The 20,559-nt window shown below is 43.9% G+C and overlaps 1 protein-coding gene across 5 annotated transcripts in view; it reads left to right on the forward strand.

Annotated features, from left to right (window-relative positions):
* FOXK2 (forkhead box K2) overlaps positions 1–20,559 on the forward strand; it is a 113,018-nt gene that overhangs the window by 70,018 nt on the left and 22,441 nt on the right. For all 5 annotated transcript variants that reach the window (XM_088468623.1, XM_088468624.1, XM_088468626.1 and 2 more), the window contains exons 2-3: positions 2,794–2,988; positions 20,376–20,523. In XM_088468623.1, the coding sequence (XP_088324749.1) occupies positions 2,794–2,988; positions 20,376–20,523 (343 nt within the window). The remainder of the gene's footprint in view (positions 1–2,793; positions 2,989–20,375; positions 20,524–20,559) is intronic.

Below are 20,559 nucleotides of genomic sequence, written 5' to 3' on the forward strand. Positions count from 1 at the left end.
CATAATTCTGTATACCTTTATATAGAAACTTGTTAGAACTTGCTAATTGTGAAATGCTGGAACTGCTGCAGCTGAACATGTTGGCTATTAAATACCATTCTGTGATGTAAAAGCAGAAATGTGTTGGTGCCCTCTAGCCAAATAGTGTCACAAAGAACCTACCCTGTTTCTTCCCATCACTCTCCAGTTATAGAAGTAGGGGCGACTTGTTTGCCAACATGTTCACAATCCAGACACAGCAGTCTGTATAGTGTTTGCTGTACACAGGACGGGTTGTGTTCATTTCTCTGTCTCCTGTCCCAATAAGGCTACCGTTCTATTTTAGCTGTTAGATAAGATGTCACTGGGCAGTAATCTTCATGTTGTGCTTTGGTCCAGTGCCCCAAAGCTATTTTCACTTCTGTCATTGGTCTGTTGCCAATTTATGCATCGATCAGAGAATCATCCTGCAGCACATGTTACTATTCCACTACGTGCTATAGAATGGATCTATAGTAATCAGTGGATCACTGTAAATAACGCAGAAAGGTATACAGTGAGGTAGCAGCATCATTATGGCCTTGTGGTGTGTCTAGATTTTAGTTTGTTACTTAATTTACAGAACTGGTATTGGTTTTGATGTTTTGTTTTTCTCCTTTTTTTGCGTTTTGGTTTGTGCTTGGAAATAATGCAAATCAATTAAGTGAGAACTGAATGACAGAAATCTCTCTGTGCAGACAGTGTGGGTGTATATGTGTAGCTATTTATTACTGCACAGGCTTGGTATGGCATGTTGGTCTTTATGAAATAAAAATCACATATAGCATCACAATCTAAGATCTCCATCTTAAGGTCTTGTTTGTGCTGTTACTTGGAATGGAAGAACCACACACTCCATATACAAATGTTGGCCCCTGCATTGCATGAACTCCCAGGCACTGACTTCCTTCAACTTCTCTGCCTCACACATTAGGGGGTTGTGACCTTGCCCGGCAGTGTCCCTATAGTCATTATAATGCCTAACGCTGACCAACTCTCCAGCAAAGTGTCTGCAAGTGGTATTTTCATAATACTCAGGACATCTATGCACTATGTAGACAACAAGTTATCCCAAACACAACAGTTTCTTTCTTTCAAGTCTTCTAATTCTATTCTCTAATATCGTATTGACTATAGATGAACATGTGAACTGTTAAATTTTTGCTTAATAACCATAAGGACTGGAACTTAAATTACTTATTTATTTTTTACAGTTTAGGCCCTCTGTATTGATTTTCACATTTCTACCCTCAAACCTAGGGGCGACATTTAGGAAGAGCCCCGGCTTCTCAGCTGTTGAATCTGAAAATTTAAAGCGACACTCTCATTCAGTCTAAAGCACATCGGGCTTTACACTGAATGTGAGTGCTGCTTTCAATTTTCAGATCCAACCCACCTAAGATGTTGTGTTCACAGGATAATTGTATTATCTATGCAGTGTAGATTATAACTGTTATATAGAGTATGTGTGACTTGGCAATCTGGTGTTTGCCGGATATGGGAGCTCTTCTGTAAAAGTCCAGCCGCTGTACTATATTGGGTATATCTCCCTCTATTATGTTTCTTTGTAATATATTAGCGCTGATTTTAAGCAATAGTTGCGCTTCAAATGATACTTTTGTGATACTCTACTTCTATAAAGGTACAGATGTGTCCTCATACATCTAGCCTCAAGCTGCCATGCGGTGCGAGTAAGCCACCCTTGCGACTCTGCTACCGCTGAGTGTCCTCTTTTGTCTTTTTCTCCTGAAAATGCATCTTATGACCGGATACAATTAGCCGTGGTAATTTACTGCGTGAGGAAAAGTGTGGTAGTATCTGGCTTTTACGTCCGAGGCTGTTCAATTACAACCTCTCTTCCTCACGTGGTTAAATTGCGGCTAACGCGCATTAACCCAAAGGAACATAGCTAACATGTTTGTGGCACCCGTGCTAAGGGCACTTACCGCAGATTTCTGATCGAGCCTCCATCATGTTTGAACAGAAATCCACGTTAATTGCAAGCTGCCGCCGTCTGTAACTGAATAGACCCTAGAGTGCATTGCAATGTGATGCAACTAAGATGCACCAGAAGACTGCACTGACTAATTTCATATGCAGCACTTGTATATCTGTGTACGACTGAGTCTGTAAATGAAGCACAACTGTAATTTGTGTGGGAAAAAGCCGCGGCATCGTAGCATTTCGTATACAGATTCAGACTCCGCTGCATACAGCTATACAAGTGATGCATATCAAATTAATCACTGCAGTCTCATTGTACATCTTAGTCACATGGCATTGGGACTAAGATACATTATCGGGTGAAAAAGACCAAAAAAGGTGGTGATGTTGTTGCTGGACCCATTTCTTACTGCTCTGAATATTGACCTGGCCTGTTCTCATTGTCTGTGTGAGGCTGTGGTAGACTATATAATATGCACCTAACCATACCTACTAGTGTGTTACTTTGGATATCGGCTCTTTAAGGGGTCAATTCAGTTAGGGGCAAATTGCAGGTGCTGTAACGCAAGCCTTGGCACCCTAAATCTTCCCTAGATTTACGCATTGTAGTTTGCTGCCCCTAGTGGTACATACTAAAGTATGCAATTTATGTCATAAGTGCGGCTGATGTGTGCATTGCATGCTCCTTTATATGACTTGACTAGTTAGAGTGCCATAAATTCTACATTATTGCATCCACCCCTTTGTATACGTAGTCCAGGTCTGTTAAAAATATTTTGGCACTTGCGGCTACCTTCAGTGATTTAACCCTTTGTTTTCCTCTTTCCACAGATGCACCTTCAGGTTTCCCAGCACAAACATCAAGATTACGTTTACTGCTCTCTCATGTGACAAGAAGGAAAAGCAGGAGGCATCAGAGTCCCCCATCAAACCAGTGCAGCCTCAGATCTCCCCCCTGACCATAAACATTCCAGAGAACATGGCTCATCTGATCAGCCCATTGCCTTCTCCAACCGGTACTATAAGGTAGGTATCAGCTGGGCCTGTAACCAGTGCTACTCGGGAGACTGATTTTAAGCTCAAACACTTATATTAAGCCCAGCTTAAATTTGAAATAAGTGTACTGCCAGTCCTCATGATACTTCTAAAGTGTGTCACTTATAGGACCAGTTGTACACAATAAGAAAGGGGTTTTGTAGTGCAGTAAAATACATTAGATTGGGTAGGTGCTAGTAATAATTGAACATGAATTATGTGATAATTGGATATTCCTTCTGATGAGCCTTACAGGAAAGATTGTCAGCAGCCTGTCACACCCTAACTGGCGGAATGGTGACCATCACTGTGCTGTCTGTAGTTCCTTTGTCAGGCAGTTGATGTATGTGTGTTAGCACAAACTAGCAGCCCTTGATATGAGACGCCTGCGGTTCTGAGAGCGGGACACAGTTTAGTTTATTTAAAGTATAAGCTTAGGCTCGGGAGAGCTCTTAATAGAAAATCACATCCATGGGCCAAATAGTGATGTTACTAGGAGTTTGTTGGTTATAAATAGCCAGTAGGCCTCATTTGCAATTTCATCCAATTTGAAAATAAGTTGTAACATTTAGAAGAATGCGTTGATCGGTTTCTAACACAGAACATGAAATGTGCAGCAGTGCGCTTGGCTTTTGTGGGAGTGAGCGTGGCTCTAGAATAGGGGTGGGTAATAAGTGGCCCCCAAGCTGTTGTAGAACTACACATACCAGCATGCCCTGCTACAGTTTTGCTATTTGGCCATGCTAAAACTGCTTGCAAGGCATGCTGGGACTTGTAGTTCAACAGCTGGAGGGCTGTTGAACCCCATCTCTAGAAAATAGTGATACTCCGCTATCCGTAACCACGGATCACTGCTTGCAGCTGCTGGATCTTGGTAATCAGGAGTAGCGTTGATGCTTTCCCTTAATCCATTCTTATGATATATCTCATTTGCATGGTTTTATGATGTTTTCTTGCATGCTTTAGCAGTCTGTCATCAAACACCTATTCTGCTCTCTCACCCACCATCTATGGTCTCCAGCTCTTGTACAGCACAGACCTGAGATCTTTGAGTGTGAGCTGCTATTCTGGTAGCTGATTGCAGTGTCCTTCAAATAGGGTTAAATACATTCTACTTTGCATAGATAAATAATTTCCCCCACAATCACTGCTTTGGCTCATGTCTTTATTTCTGATTGGCAATGGAAATTGTGAATGTTACTAACTAATTTCATGTAAATCAACTTTTAATGTAACATTAGTGGCTATTTATCCCCTTTAGATGAGTCAGTTTGCATTTAACAATTCATATATTTTTTTGAGGGGGGTAGCACGGTTTTGGTAGTGGTTAGCATTACTGCTTTACAGTGCTGAGATCACGAGCATGGATTTCCTTCGGGTGCTTGTTTCCTCTCACAATCCAAAAAGATGCTAGTGGATTAATTGGCTTCTAACAAAAATGTAACAGACTATTTGTGTACATGTGGTAGGCAATATAGACTGTAAGCTCTACTGGGGCATGAGTGGATGTGAATGACTAAATATTCTCTGTAAACCACTGCAGAATGTGTACATTACTGGTAATAAATAATAAATATATTTAAGCTGCATTGATGAAGTCCAAACTTTTCTTTCATTATCAGTCTATCTTCTGGAGGAAAGGCAGCATGCACATAATATAGCAACATACATTGTGCTTTCATCATGTTTTTAGCAATTTCCTCTCTTTACACATTTGTTTCTCGCACTGTAAGTACATACCAGGGAAACCTAGTATATAACTAGTGTTCCCACTAGGAACCAGGAAGGGCAGGACGCAGGCTCGCGGCCAGGGCATCCTATGAAAAGTGCAGAAGGCGTGAGCGTTCCCCAAAAGGCGAATTGGGGAGGAGCGTGACCCTACCCCCCCAAAAAAAAAACCCTGTCCCCCACGGTGAATAGATGGAGTCTATTTATCTGGCGGTGATTGGTCACTGCAACGTTTCCCGCCCGCGGGACACTGCTCAGAGCAGGCTGTTTTAGGAGGTCGCTGCTAAAAGAGCCGAGAGCATTTTGCCCAGTTAAAATCGGGCAGGGCGCTGCGCCCCACTAATACAGCCTAGCGGGAACACTATATAACCTTATTAAGGACTGGTAAACAGTACAATCTGTTAAGTTGTGAAATGCAAATGGTTACAGATACCAACTCACTCTTCAACTTACTAAAGCTGGTGCAATTGGTTATAGACTTAAGGCCTGATTCAGAGCTGTACGCTAATTCCACCGCAGCTGCGACTTTGTATGCTGCAGCTGTGTGAAAATACGACAGTGTCGCAGCTGCCTGGATTTGTATTGAGACGCCCACCGGCTGCTTCGCAAATCCAAGTGACTGTGTTGAAAGACGCAGCATCAGTCGTAGATCAGTCACTAATCGGCCTTAAGAGTAGCCCTATGGTCACGCAGAAGTCTCCCCCACCCCTTTGCCGCCCACAAGCTGTCTGTCAATCACTGTGCAAATTTATCCTCTCTGTGAGTGAGCATGTGCAGTGCGACTCTGCAGCACAGATGATCGATCATTGCTAAACTGGGTAACCATCGGCATTGCCTCCATCTCTGTATCAGGCCCCTAAGCAGCTGCAATGCTAGGCAGAATGCTGAAGTTACACGTGAATTTGGTGAAATTAGTTGTAACTCAGATAATGGACCAGTTTAGCGTAATCTGTGTATTTGTAAGACATATTTATGAGGAGTAGATGCTGAGTACAACAATGTGTACACTGTTTAGTAAGCAAGGGCTGTCCTATCAGATTGGTAAATGTATGCACACTTACCAATAGTGTGCCTGATGTGCTGGGCTTGACCGCTCAACTGGGTGAGTATTTAAATTTACCTGCCCTATTGAGCTGTCAATCACCGCCAGGTCCCTGCAGAATTTGTATCGGCGATCGGCGGGTCTTCTGTATGCACCAGCAGATGACTATATACCTTTCAGATATATAGTCCTATGCTGTGCAGCACAGGAGATTGGATATGTCTGTGAACTACGTTGTTCAGACATATCCTCTGTCCACATACGACGTGGCACTATAGATATATATCACCCGTTCAATGGAACTATCCGTGTGTACCCAGCTTTAGTACAGCAGGATAACATTGTGGTATTTATGTGAGGGTGTGACAGGAATGTTTTCAATTATGATAGAATGGTTTGTGTGGGTGTCAGTGCTTAGTATTGTAGGTGGCAGTGTTTGTGTAGGTATGTAGCATAGAGTCAGAATTGAGTTGAAGATAGTATGTAGCATATAGTCATTATTGGGTAACTAGTGTGTGGCAGCATTTTCACTAATCTGTGCTCTGAAAATTATTTGTTGTGTTCGTTTTTTTTTTTTCATTTTGCTAGGTCTCTGGGCAGGAGATTCTTCTCAGAAGTAGCCCTTCAGTTGCCCAGCATCTCTTGACACATTTTCGTCAAAGGATGTAAAGACGCCTGGCACTAGCAGAGTCTCACGGGACCAGGAACGCCAAGAGGGGCTGTTTGACATGGCTGTAGCAAAGAACTGTACATATGTGTCCACATACACTATCTCCACAGTGGCGCTAAACAGCCCTTCCCAGCATGCCAGGTCCCGCATGACTCGACTTGCGCCAATTGTCTTTTTAGCTCAAATGTACATCTTAGTTGCAAGGCGACAAAACAGCTATACGGGGCTGCACTGATTTGCTATGCGACAGTGTGTGTGTGACGTAGTCTACATCTGCATATAAAGTGCTACGTTGCAATGACCACAGCTTTTTTTCACACCAAGTTCCATTGTCCAAATGAATCGGTGCAGTCTTGTGAAGCGGTTTTGATACATCGCGTTGCGTCTAAGACACACATTCGAGTGGAAGACACTACACCACTTGGCGCAGCCCATTCATGTTGGGCGTCTAGCGCCACATGGCATATTGTGCTCGGTGTATGAGGAAACCTCTGTATGCATAGTTTCATGACCTATTCTAGCCTTAGGTGAACAGTGCCTTTTGTTCTCCAGCCAAGAAAAGAAATCTCTCGGGATGGTACTCAACATTTTCATTTAGTGTGTATGCGTGTCTGACACTCTCTGTAAGACAAACCATGCAATTAGCATAGACAGCTTCTATAATAGATTTTCTTATCAAAATGATGTAAGAAGTATACCATTATTATAAAAAATGTACAGTGACTTATTTATACTAGTATATGTAATATATAGTACGATCTACAACCAAGTTGCCTGTATAATAGTCCAAATTTCTTCTTCAGGGTCAATAAGGGGTCCACAGGAATTACCATGGGGTATGTGGTGGGAGCAATCCAGGCACCAAACAGTTACAAGCTTTAGCTCCCAGGATGCACTGGGTCCTCCTCCATATATACCCTGGCTACAGGCATTTAGTTTTTTGTTTGGTGCGCAGGAGTGCACCTGGTGAACAGGGGACTGGGGGACTGCTTCAGCAGTCCCATGCAAGTTTTTTTTTTTCCCCCCCATGAGTAAGCAGCACTAGGCGTCCGAATGGAAGCCCGTGCTGCTGCTCAGTCTGCCCCCGCCGGGCCGCAACACCAGTGAGGGAACTGGTGATTTCTGCGGGCGTCAGCGGAGTGAGCGCTGAGCCCAGGGCTGCAGCAGGAGACATCAGGGATGCCGGTAAGGTGCCTTCCCCCGGGCCGCTGACGGTGGGGAACTACGTGGCAGTCTGTACCTCCAGCAGTGGAGACATGCCAGAGGCCACTGTTGTAAGGAACCAGGTAAACTGCTTCCCTAACTAGACCACTGGGACATGAGATTCTCCAGACAGCCAGGAATGATAATTGCGGCGGCCATGTATAGGTCAGTGAGCCCGGTAGATCCATACAGCCTAGGGGAAGTACGCTCTCCCCGGCGGCCCCTCCCCCAACCCAGAAGCTGGTCCAGAGTCAAGGGTTCCCGCGTCTGGGTTGCTCCTTCCTGCCTCCCTATATATGAGATGGCCAGAGACCACTCTCAGATCCTCTCGGTGGCTGCAAATCTCAGGAGGTTTGGTCAGTCTCCTTGTATACCTCTCCTTGGGTGGCCAGGTTATACAGAGCTCGATATCCTACTTAGCCTTGTGTGCTGTTCGTAGTTGACGAAGAGCTTATTGTATGTGTGTGTGTGTATGTATATGTGTGTATGTGTATGTATATATATATATATATATATATATGTGTGTGTGTATAGCAGCAGTCCTGTTAGACGATCAGCACACCAAATTGAATGCAAAAAAAGTCTTTATAAAGCACATAGCATGTATCCCATAATCAGTTCCACAAAGCTTCCAAACGTGCACAGACACTGTAATAACTGTATGAAAACAAGGGAAACACTTCCCATATAAAATGAATACTCATCGCTTCATAATGAGAACAATGATCAGGGTAAGCAACCTGATGCACATGCCAGACAGCAGCCGTTTCGGTGCATACGTGCACCTTCCTTCTGGGGCAGCATAATGCATACAGAGCCAGCTCTATCTGATATACACACCTGGCCATCCGTCAACACCCACAATCCACAACAAACGCGCTCACCTGTGTAATCCCGCCGGGATCTCAATACGTACTGCGTGGTGTTACCGGAAGTGACATTCTGTCCAACTTCCTGTGCAATGGAACGCAAGCCATAGCCAGCGTAACTAAGCAACCGCTAAGGCTGCATAACTAGTTCCGTAATCGGAATACAAATAAAGTTGCCATGCAACCATAATGATGACCTTATTTACCTAATGAGAGCGCATAATGTAGGGGACGAAGCGGACTAAAACGGATGAACAGATGTGATCTATCAGTATAATACATGCTAATAATCCCACAACCAATACATATAGAATACATAAAAAGAAAAAAAGTTAAGGCAAAAAACTGATTATAAAAAAGATTATAAAAAACAAGAAAGGCTTAATTCCTCATTTAAACCAACTGGAGAAATTGATTTCAAATCATAGATCCATCTAGCCTCACATTGCAACAGACTCCTATTTCGATCACCCCCTCTTTTCATTGGTGGAATTTGATCTATAGGCATGACTTTAAAGTCCAATGGGCTATGTTTCATTTCCACAAAATGTCTCGCTACCGGGGGAGTATTGCCGTCCATACTAATAAAGGCTTTTTTAATAGAGGAACGATGTAAAGCTAGTCGTTCTTTGAGCATTCTAATCGTTTTGCCAACGTAGATAGGATTACATGGGCATTTAATCACATATATACTACGAATTTGCTCTCACATGTTAAGCGATGTTTAATCTTGTACACTTTATTTGAAGCTGGATCTTCAAAGGTGCCACTGTAATCAAAAATCTGCAATTAATACATCCTGGACAACGGAACACTCCATTCTTGGCTGTCAACCAGTTTGTAGACTGCTGCTGATTCACATCAGATCTAGTTATACAGTCTTTCAAATTATTGCTCCGTCTATAGCAGAACATAGGTGGTTCTTTGCACAAATCTCCCAAAATAGAGTCAGCTTGAATAATATGCCAGTGTCTTGAAATTGCACGTTTTAGTATAGTGGAACTGATGGAATACGTAGTTGCAAATCTAATGCGTTCAGGTTTTATTTTGACATTTGGTCTCAAAAGTGTGGACCGGTCTAATTTCATGCACTTATCAATTGCCTCTTGAACCTCTGATGCGGCATATCCCCTCTGAATAAACTTGTTGCCCATTTTTCTCAGTTCTGCCGATAATTTAGACCTATCTGATGTAATCCTGGCAACCCGCACCAGTTGCGAATATGGAAGCCCTTTCTTCAATGGGAGGGAGTGAAAACTGTCTGCTGCCAATAAAGTGTTCTTGTCTGTGGCCTTATTATAAACTACTGTTTCAAAATGACCATCTTCTAATTTAATCATCACATCCAAATAGTGTATCACAGATGTACTAAAATTCAAGGTTAATCTAATGGTACTATCGATGGAATTTAGATCATTGAAAAACTTGATGAGGTCCTTCTCACCTCCAGACCACACCACAAAAAGGTCATCTATAAAGCGAACATAGAACAAAATGTACTTAGATAGTGGATGTGATAATATATGTCTTAACTCATAATTCTGCATATATAAATTAGCATACTCCGGGGCCATATTCGAACCCATCGCGGTTCCCCAGGGTTGCAAAAAAAATTCATTATTAAACAAAAAATAATTCTTATGCAAGATAATATGGATCAAAAGCATAAGAAAATCAACTGGTGGACCCTTGTAGTGTGGACTGGAGGTGACCGCCTCTCGCAGCACTCATACCTTCATCATGCGGGATGTTCGTATATAAATTAACAACATCGAAAGTAACCAACAAGATGCCACTGGAGGGTACAGACAATGCATTTAATTTATTCAAAAAATGAGTGGTGTCCTTTAAGTAAAAGTCTGTCTGCTGGACCACAGGCTGAAGCAAAAAATCAACATATTGCGAGAGACTCTGGGCCTGATTCAGACCCGCTGGCGAGCGCTCGCAAGCGGGTCGATGGTGCCCTAGTGCGCATGCACACGACTGAGGGAGCTCCGTCGTGCGCATGCGCGAGACCCGCATAGCGACGGCCAGCCGTCGCTATGGGTCTCTCACCAAAAGGGGCGTGCTGTCGATGGTGAGTGACAGCACGCCCCCTTTGGTGGGCGTGCCGGGGGCGTTGCTGCCCAGACGGAGGCGTTCCCATGGGAACGCCTACTGTCTGGGTCCGGCCCCACTGACCTCACTAGTGACGTCAGTGGGAGTGCTTTTGGCTCTGATAGAGCCAAAAGCACTCCTGGGCTTGTGGCAGAGAGACCCTACCGCAGGGTCTCGTCGCAAGCCCGATGGTCGCGATGGTCTTGACCATCGCGACCATCTTTTTGGCCGCTCGCATAAGCTGTGGGTGGTCACCCACAGCTATGCGAGCGGCCAGGAGGCCACTCCAATTTTAGGCAGGAGGGCCCTGATTCAGAGCGAGTGCTCTGGTCAGAGCGTCCGGCTCTGAATCAGGCCCTCTGACACAACGACCCCCGGGAGGAAATGATCGCCCTTTGGAAGGGGTGATCGAAATAGTAGTCTGTTGCAATGTGAGGCTAGATGGATCTATGATTTGAAATCAATTTCTCCAGTTGGGTTAAATGAGGAATTAAGCCTTTCTTGTTTTTTATAATCAGTTTTTTGCCTTAACTTTTTCTTTTTATGTATTCTGTATGTATTGGTTGTGGGATTATTATCATGTATTATACTGATAGATCACATCTGTTCATCCGTTTTAGTCCGCTTCGTCCCCTACATTATGCGCTCTCATTAGGTAAATAAGGTTATCATTATGGTTGCATGGCAACTTTATTTGTATTCCGTTTACGGAACTAGTTATGCAGCCTTAGCGGTTGCTTAGTTACGCTGGCTATGGCTTGCGTTCCATTGTACAGGAAGTTGGACAGAATGTCACTTTCGGTAACACCACGCAGTATGTAGTGAGATCCCGGCGGGATTACACAGGTGAGTGCGTTTGTTGTGGATGATTGTGGTTGTTGACGGATGGCCAGGTGTGTATATCAGATAGAGCTGGCTCTGTATGCATTATGCTGCCCCAGGAGGAAGGTGCATGTATGTACCGAAACGGCTGCTGTCGGGCATGGGCATCGGCTTGCTTACCCTGATCATTGTTCTCAACATGAAGCGATGAGTATTCAATTTATATGGGAAGTGTTTCCCTTGTTTTCATACAGTTATTACAGTGTCTGTGCACGTTTGGAAGCTTTGTGGAACTGATTATGGGATACATGCTATGTGCTTTATAAAGACTTTTTTTGCATTCAATTTGGTGTGCTGATCGTCTCTAACAGGACTGCTGCTATCAACCGAGTTTAAGGTCATGCACCCACTGGTATACTTAGTTTGAGTGTGCAAGTTTCTCTGTTATATATATATATATATATATATATATAGATATATATATAGATATATATATAGATATATATATAGATATATATATAGATATATAGATATATATATATATAGATATATAAGTGTGTGTATATGTATTTTTGCATTGGATGTGACTTGTGTAAATCTGCTGGTATACTGCCTTTTTTATTCCTGAATAACTGTCAGTAAAATAACTGTCAGTTATAGCCATCACTGCTGTTTCGCCTCATAAGCCCTCTGCTACAGGTGTGTGAGTTATTTTGGGTGTGAAACACTGTCACATTCTATTATTTTACTTTGCATAACAAATTAGGGATATTATGTCCAAAGAAAGTGAATAACAGGAGGCGAAAGCCCCTGTGCTGGTTTCATGTATGGCCTGTCAGGCGGGCTTGTCCCCTCAGGATTTCATACAGAATGGACTATGTGGTCACTGAGTCACCACATCAGTCAAATCTACTAGCTCCTGGGCAGGAACCCCCTTGGGGCTTCCTTTTCCCTGATCATGGCGCAAGTTGTAAACCGGTTATCTGCTCCTATGCCGGCCCCTACTATGGGGTACCCTCAGCAGCTACAACCTACTATGTTTATGCCTCCTATGCATCCATCCTGGATGGATGTTTATGCCATTCTCAGGTCAGAGTATGGCTTCGTCCCCTGCTGCATTTCAGCAAACAATGCAAGGAACCAAACGATGCAAGCAGTTAGGCCGGTACAGCCTAAAAACTGAAGGATGTCTGCTTACTCCTATCACTCCATCCAGCCTGCAGACTCTGATGCATCTTCTGATCAGTGTGAGGACATACAGGGTTCCTCTCAAGAGTCTCTCTCAGGAGAGTACCATTTGCCTACAGCAGATGTTCCCTCCTGGATTAGGGCTGCCAAAGCTGTGTTAAACATAGATATTGAGGAGCCAGAGCTTAGGAAGGCTCCAGTGTTTAAATGCCAGAAGGTTGTGAAGGCTGAGTTTCCCAAATCTGAGAGGTCTCCTGTCCATAAACATCCTGGAACTGCGTGCAGTGTTCAGAGCACTCATTCATGCACAGGATATACTGAGGGGCAGGCCTGTCCAGGTACAGTCTGACAACACCACCGCAGCAGCCTACCTCAACCATCAGGAAGGCCCGCGAAGTCTGGTTGCCATGGCGGAAGTGTCAAATATTCTGGTCTGGGCAGAACGTCCTCCTCCAGCAATCTCTGCAGTATTCATACCAGGAGTCCTCAATTGGGAAGCAGACTTCCTAAGTCCGCAGGATATACATGCCGGGGAGTGGGCTTTTCATCCACAGGAATTTCAGAGCTTAGTGGACAGATGGGGACTTTCAGAAGTAGACCTTATGGCCTCATGCCACAACCACAGGGTCCCCAGGTACGGGTCCAAAACCAGGGATCCCGCAGCCAAGTTTGCGGATGCTCTAGCAGTGGAGTGAAACTTTTTTTTCCCCGATCTCCCTACTCCCCAGGGTCATCAAGAAATTCAAGCAGGAGGGCGGAACTGTAATACTGATAGCCTCTGCTTGGCCCAGACGCTATTGGTTCACCGACCTTCAGAGTCTCTCCATAGACACTCCATGGCCTCTTCCTCTAAGGCTGGACCTGTTAACACAGGGTCCCTGCCTGTATCCGGACCTTCTCTGTCTTTGACGGTGTGGCTCTTGAATCTTCCATCTTAAGAGCCAAGGGTTTTTACCAGTACTGTAATTCAGACAAAGCCTAGGGCGCAGAAACCTTCCTCTGCCCGCATTTATTACAGAGTTTGGCACTTGTATTGTCAGTGGTGTAAACATAGAAAATATGATCCTGAAGTTTTTATGGTCTCTCGAGTGCTTGCTTTTCTTCAGGCTGGGTTAGACTGGGGTCTCCGCCTGGCCACCGTGAGAGTTCAGGCATCGGCACTCTGGTTTCAGTAAAGGATCGCCCCACTGCCTGATGTTAGGACATTTTTTTTCAGGGTTTTCTGAGGGTTCAGCCTCCCCTTTGTACCTCCGGTAGCTCCGTGGGACTTGTCTTTGGTTCTCAGGGCTCTACAAACTCCCCTATTCGAACCCCTGAAATCAGTAGGCCTTAAGTGGTTGACAGCAAAAGCAGTTTCTTCTTGCTATCTCCTCTGCCTGCAGGGTCTCTGATTTGGCAGCCCTTTCTTGTCTTTGTCCCTTTTTGATTTTTCATCAGAGCTCGTCTTCATACCAGGGCGGGTTACCTTCCTAGGGTAATTTCCCGTTTTCATGTAACTGAAGAAATTTTGGTTCCAATCTTCAGGCCTCTCTAAGTGAAGTTTCTCTGGATGTTGTACGCGCCCTAAGAATTTACGTGGATCGTACCAACTCCATTAGGAAATCTCTTTTGGTGTTGTATGGCTGTCATAAGCGAGGCTGGCCAGCTAACAAACACACTGGCTAGGTGGCTTCGTATGTCAATTTCTCAAGCTTACACACAAGCTGATCACTCTGTTCCAAACACAGTGACGGCACATTCTACTCGATCCGTGGGAGCATCGTGATCGTTTCGTCGTGGTGCCTCTGCTGAACAATTGTGCAAGGCAGCCACGTGGTCTTCCATCCACACTCTTGTCAAATTTTATGCGTTTGATACATTTGCGTCTTGGGATGCTTCCTTTGGGCGTCGGATTCTCCTTTCTACTAAACAGGAGCGTCCATAGGGTCCACAGGACACCCACCCTGACGCACCTGGTATTATTGGGTAATCTTTCTTTTGTATTTCTATGATTCCCTCTTAGAGAGAGTTTCTGAGGTACAATTGTCCTTCCTTCTAATCTTTTCCTTCTCCTGCCTTGGGCTTGGTAACAAACTAAATGCCTGTAGCCAGGGGCGGGGTATATATGGAGGAGGACCCAGTGCATCCTGGGAGCTAAAGCTTGTAACTGTTTGGTGCCTGGATCACTCCAACCACATACCCCAAGGTCATTCCTATGGACCTCGAAGAAAAAGTTAACAAAGGTATGTTATACCATAACTCTTATTATTCAGCTCCACTATTAATTTTCCAAACTCCCATTTCTGCTAACCTTTATTGGGGCATAGGTGTGACAAAATAAGCCCATGTCTACAATTATCACAATTTGCTCAATTGCGCCTGCTGTCCAACAAAGTCCACTTCTCTGCAAGCTCCACCTCTTTAGTGCATGAATCTCATTTTGCCAGTGCATTTAAATGCTTCAAAATTGACATAAAAACCCCATTGATAACTTTAAGTACCTGAAAATTAATGTAAAACTCCCAAATCGTTCATCAATTAATCTAACATCAACATCTACTTACCTTCCCTTGTCCACTTACACTCAAGGCAGGTACAGTGTTATAATACTGGCAAGATGGCAGACAGTTGACTTTAAGTCCGTAGCACATCACCGTTACACTTATTGATCAAGCAGAGAAGTCCCTTCCTGAGAACCTGGCACAGTAGCCTCCTTGGGATCGCTCTTCGGGTCATTACGTAAGCGTGTTTCCGTGGCACATCACAAACTGCAAATCCCTAGATTTTCCATGCACCCGATATAGGTGTGCAGGAAAAATTATATTGATGGATTTGTACACATTCTGCCCAATTGAATTTTTCCCCCAGAGTGTTAAGCTAGGTACACACTGGAGCTATCGGCAATCTGTCCGATGTTAAGGGCGATTTGCCTTCACCCTATACATCGCATGATTGCTGGTACACATTACCCGATTTAATCGACTGAACGATCACTCGTTCTCTCCTTCATTAATATGTATGGTGCCGCATGCGATACTGTGTGATTTGCCACGCAGCACGGCCAATCACATGATATCGCGTGCAACTGCGGGAGCTCAGAAATTGGGCATACACACTGCACGATATGCCCAATTTTGTAATTCTGATATAGGCGCGCACACGGGGGGTTTCTGAGTACCTGGAAACTCCCCCCTGGCCCAGTGTCGGGCTGGGCCGGGTGCCTTGTGCCCCCCGGGCTGCTCAATAGCCGAGCCGCAGCTTCCTTAAACGGGTAAGGGACGCTAGGCTGCAGAATCTGCTGAAAATACTCTCCAAAAATGGCGGCCGCCGCCTAATAGGAGACAGACGCTAGAAGTGCTACTTGACCTCTGGTGTCTGCCAGGGAACACGGTGCATATCAGTCGGGAGAAGATGCAGAAAGCTGCATCTTCTCCCGTATAACCCCTGGCAACGAGTATGAGGCCCCTTGCAACGAGCAGGTAATAGAAAAGTAATTTGAAGCCTTACTATGGGAAATAAAATGGTGTTAGGGGCATAACTATATGTGGCATAATGTAATGGGCTGTACTGTGTGTAGCATAATGTGTAATGGGCATTACTATAAGTTGGAAAAATGTATATAAACTGTCTGTGGGGGATGGAGGCGCATTTTTAATTGTTCGCACTAGGAGCCAAATTGCCTACAAACGGCCCTGCACTAGTATTATCAAAATGCCATGGGGGGGAGGGGCCAAAAACGGGTTTTTTTTTTTTTTTTTTTTGCAGGTGGCAAGCAAAATGTATAGTTACGCCACTGCACTGCTGCATTCTGACTAGATAGGCACAGTTTCTCAGTCTAAACATGACCTAGCTGCGGCTATCTGAGAACACAGCAGCTGTCACTGATGACCCCACAACACTCCCATAACATGCCCATGAGACACACTTTTTGCGTTCACTTCAGGTCACCACCCAGGAACTCCCATTACTTTGCCGCTCCATTTTCAATACCATCTGATCCGATCGCACCAGCATCATTGTGTGTACACTCAGGGTAACACATTTGCCGTACTGGCTTTCTGAAGTTCTCGCACATGCGCAGTTGCTAAAAATCACATTGTGCAAGTTTTATGCCCAGATGTCTTGTTATTTTTATTATTTATATTAAAACACTTGAAGTACACAATAAAGTGTGTTGCAGGCTTATTCTGGTTAGACTTTTTTTGTCATTGGCTCTTTAAACAATTATTTGGAAACCCCCCTTTCAAAATCCTGCGTTTGCCACTGCGATTTGGCCCAATTGGGCTGATATCATTCCAGTGTGTACTCGGCTTTAGGCGATCTTACTATCTATTTTACTGTACTGGGTAAATTGTTGTGTTTAAGGCCAGGTGTGTTAATATATAAAACATTCTTTGGGGCAAATTCAATTGGCCTTGGCTTACCACGGGCTTTTAGCAGATGGTTTAATTACCCGGACCTGTTGAATTATAGCCTGCAGTAAGTCTCGCAGTTGATGTGTGGTAAGGCTTGTTAAGTGTCCGGAGCTACGTAGTTCCACGCACAGTAACCCCTGATGGTGCACTTAACACTGATTTCTGTTTGCAGCTTCCTGAAATGCGAGCAGAAATCCGCTTTATGTGAACCCTCAAACCCCTCCAAACTCAATTATAAATTGCAATGTAAAAATAAAGCTGCCCAGTCCATGCATTGTCCAGCTGCAAAGTTTTGTTTGTTTCCTCTTTTTGCTTTGCTCCCAACTCAAATTGGGCCCCAAAGAGCGGCACATGTGTGTGCTGGAGGTGCATTGTATGATTAGATGAAACAGGTTTCAGCCAGTTCTTTCCACCTCTCTCAAGTTTGTGGGAGTCCGTAAATCTAGTGTTTTAAGCATTGTGATCAGTGAGTGCTTGAGGTGCACTTGGAGGAAGCTGAAGTTAGGGGGCAACTGGGAATCGGCAGCTGCTCTGAAGACCTTAAATGGATAGTTCTAGTGATATGATCACCAAGGTTTCCTAGACAGAAATGACCACTTGGTAGAGGTACACTGACTGAATGCAGGCCAGTTTAAATAGAAAGAGTTGGTGTTACGCACTCCGATCTCCCTGCTCTTATTAGTTGCTTGTTGCGAATCTAAATCTGTTTCCCAAACCTTTCTTTTTTGTCTGTTGATCACATTGGTTTGTATTTTGCAACCTCACTCGTCACATTTCACACAGTAATTTAGTTTCTGTTTCTGCACTTGTGGTCCGCCATGTTTTAACAGGCAGAACTGTGTGTTTGTTTTGCTATGGTATAGGACACAAAGCTGCTCTGTGGATACAATTGTATGGAATGCAGAGAATGCACCAGAGCTGTTCTATCTCAGGGCAGGAATAATAATGTAAGCACATGGCCAAAGGTGCAGACGTGAAGATGAAATGTTTAGTAAAGTTGCAGGAGAGCATGTACAAATCCATTACATGGGGCTCCTCCTTCAGGTAACACTTCTGTATTGCTGCAACAGATTGTACTTCTTCATTTTAAAAGCTACTTGTTGCATCTTACAAAGCACCACTCAGCACAGGTTGGTCCATTGTCTTGAAACTTGCAAATGTATATGGAAAGGTTCCCATAGCAAGGCCAAAGGGCTATTCTGGTTTTTCTCACTAGAAGATCTGTCCGGATGCTTTGGCAGTAAATAATGTATAGGGGCAAGCAGACCAGTTTTGTTTTCAGATAAGACGCACACATTACCATGTGACTAATATTTTATTAAAATTAATCTACTTTGAAATAAAGTATTAATTGTACGTTACACGTTAGTCTGGATGCGTATCCATTCTTTACCAATTGGTCACTATGGGCCATATTCAATTTGGAGCGAAAAGTACATTAGCGATAATTTATCGCTGATGACGTAATTTTTGCCATTTTCACTTATCCCCATGTTCAATTTCAAAGATGCGAAAAGTCTTTGAAAACTTATTTATCCCCGTTTTTTTACAAAGTGCAGAATTGGGGTTTTGGGGGGGTAGAATAAAAAAAAAAAAAAATAAAGTACCCTGCTGCCTTTGGAATGGTTCCCTTTCAAGTAATCGGTGTCAATTTTTTTTTTCTTTTTTTTTTTTTTTTTTTAAAATAAACATAGTACACCGCTAAAAAAAAAGTGGTTTCATTTTGGGGGCGAAAAAAAAAGTTGGGGACAAACTTAAAAACTAGCGAAATTGACTCAGGGGGGGGGGTCCCCAAGTATGCAGCAGGTGTTTTCTAGAATGCGGGTGGTTGCGGCAGGTGGTTTTTGAAGAATTTTTAAAAATAATTTTAGGTACATAAAAATATGCTTGCACCCATTTTCTTGTGCCCCAAATTTGATGGGACTAGTTTATTTAAAAAAAATAAATAAACTAAAGTGCTATTCTTCACTTCAAAGACGCATTAATGCACCTGCCGCGGCTATTTAAAAGCACCAATTATCTTCAGCAGGCCAAATCAGGGGTACCCATAGTGATCCCCATATCAGGCCATCTTTTGGGGGGTGACAGGCTGATTTCCCCAAAAAGTGACAGGACTTTTCGATACTTACCTTTCCGCCAGGTCCAGTTTTCGCCGATTCCTAATTGAATACGGCAATAAGCGGGCACGCGTCCGATACTTTATCCCCTGGAAAAACGGCCATGATGGCGAAAAGTCCGACCTCTGACTTTTCTCCTCTAATTGAATATGGCCCTAAATATATAATGCATGTGGTATGCTTTAAGTTTAATACTAATAGTCAGGCCTATGTAGAAAACCCTACAATCCCAAATTGGCAACCTTTTACATTTTAGTTTTGGGTGGTGTTAATGAAAAGAGAAAATGCAAAGTTAAATTCTACCATTAGTCTGGTGTCAATTACAGCAGCTGTCATGTCACCATAAAGGCTCCACTGGTGCAGTACTGAGGTGGGAACATACTACCTTAACATGTGCAGAGGGAGAAGCACCTACAGTGGTGCTACTTGTATGCAGTCACCAGCACAGCTGTATAAGGAAAGGGATTGCAGTGCTGGACCATTGGGGTTTCCTGGATTTGAGTTCTTGGGTTTCATTTGAAATGAAGGAACTCTATTACACAAGTATGCTTTGCCTCTTTATTCTCCTTAGTTTTAATAACTGATAGAAACACTTCAGCTGTGATTACAGATGCGACTGTATTTGGGAAGTCTCTGATAGTTTTGTACATATAGCAATATCCTACCATCCTTGTCAGGATTACTGAAGTTCCATCATATAGACCTTCATAATCAGTGATTTAAAGTCATTCCATAGATTCTCGATTTGACTGAGATCAGGGCTTTGGGTAAGAATCCTACCTCTATGCTGCACTCAAGCAGCTTAGCCATCCCGTCCTTGTTATTATGGTAATGCAGCAGGAGGTGTCATGCCTCCTGCATGCATTACTTATCCGAGCTGCATCCAAGGACACCGCATCAGACAATCTGCGATAACATCTGCTGGCTAAGTGACCCATGCGGTCACCCTAACCGGTAGCCGCAGAGGCCACGATAACTCCGTCAGCCGACACAGATCCTGGCCTTTCCAATTCCCCCCCAACGGCGGCAACACGCCTCCATTTTGGGAAAAGGAGGCAGTCTCCTCCCACAAATGGCAGCAGACTGTCGATAATTGACAGGGCTGCAGGTTCAAATGCACTGCTCAATCCATGAACCAAAGCCCCATTAGTCATGTACGATTGTGAGTGAGTTTATGATCGTGCTGAGTTGTGTTATTAAAGCTACATGAATTGCTATGTTTTTTTTTTTTTGTTTTTTTTCAACCAGTGCTGCAAACTCCTGCCCTTCTAGTCCACGCGGAGCCGGCTCATCAGGGTATAAGATGGGCCGCGTCATCGCTGCAGACCTACACTTAATGGCTGATAATTCCCAGTTGGAGAATGACAAGGAGGCTTCTGGTGGAGACAGCCCCAAGGTACATATTATTTCTTACCTCTGTGTGCTACTTAAA

Source organism: Taudactylus pleione, unplaced genomic scaffold (genome assembly GCF_031769625.1).
Source record: "Taudactylus pleione unplaced genomic scaffold, aTauple2 ptg000012l, whole genome shotgun sequence".
NCBI lineage: Eukaryota > Metazoa > Chordata > Amphibia > Anura > Myobatrachidae > Taudactylus > Taudactylus pleione.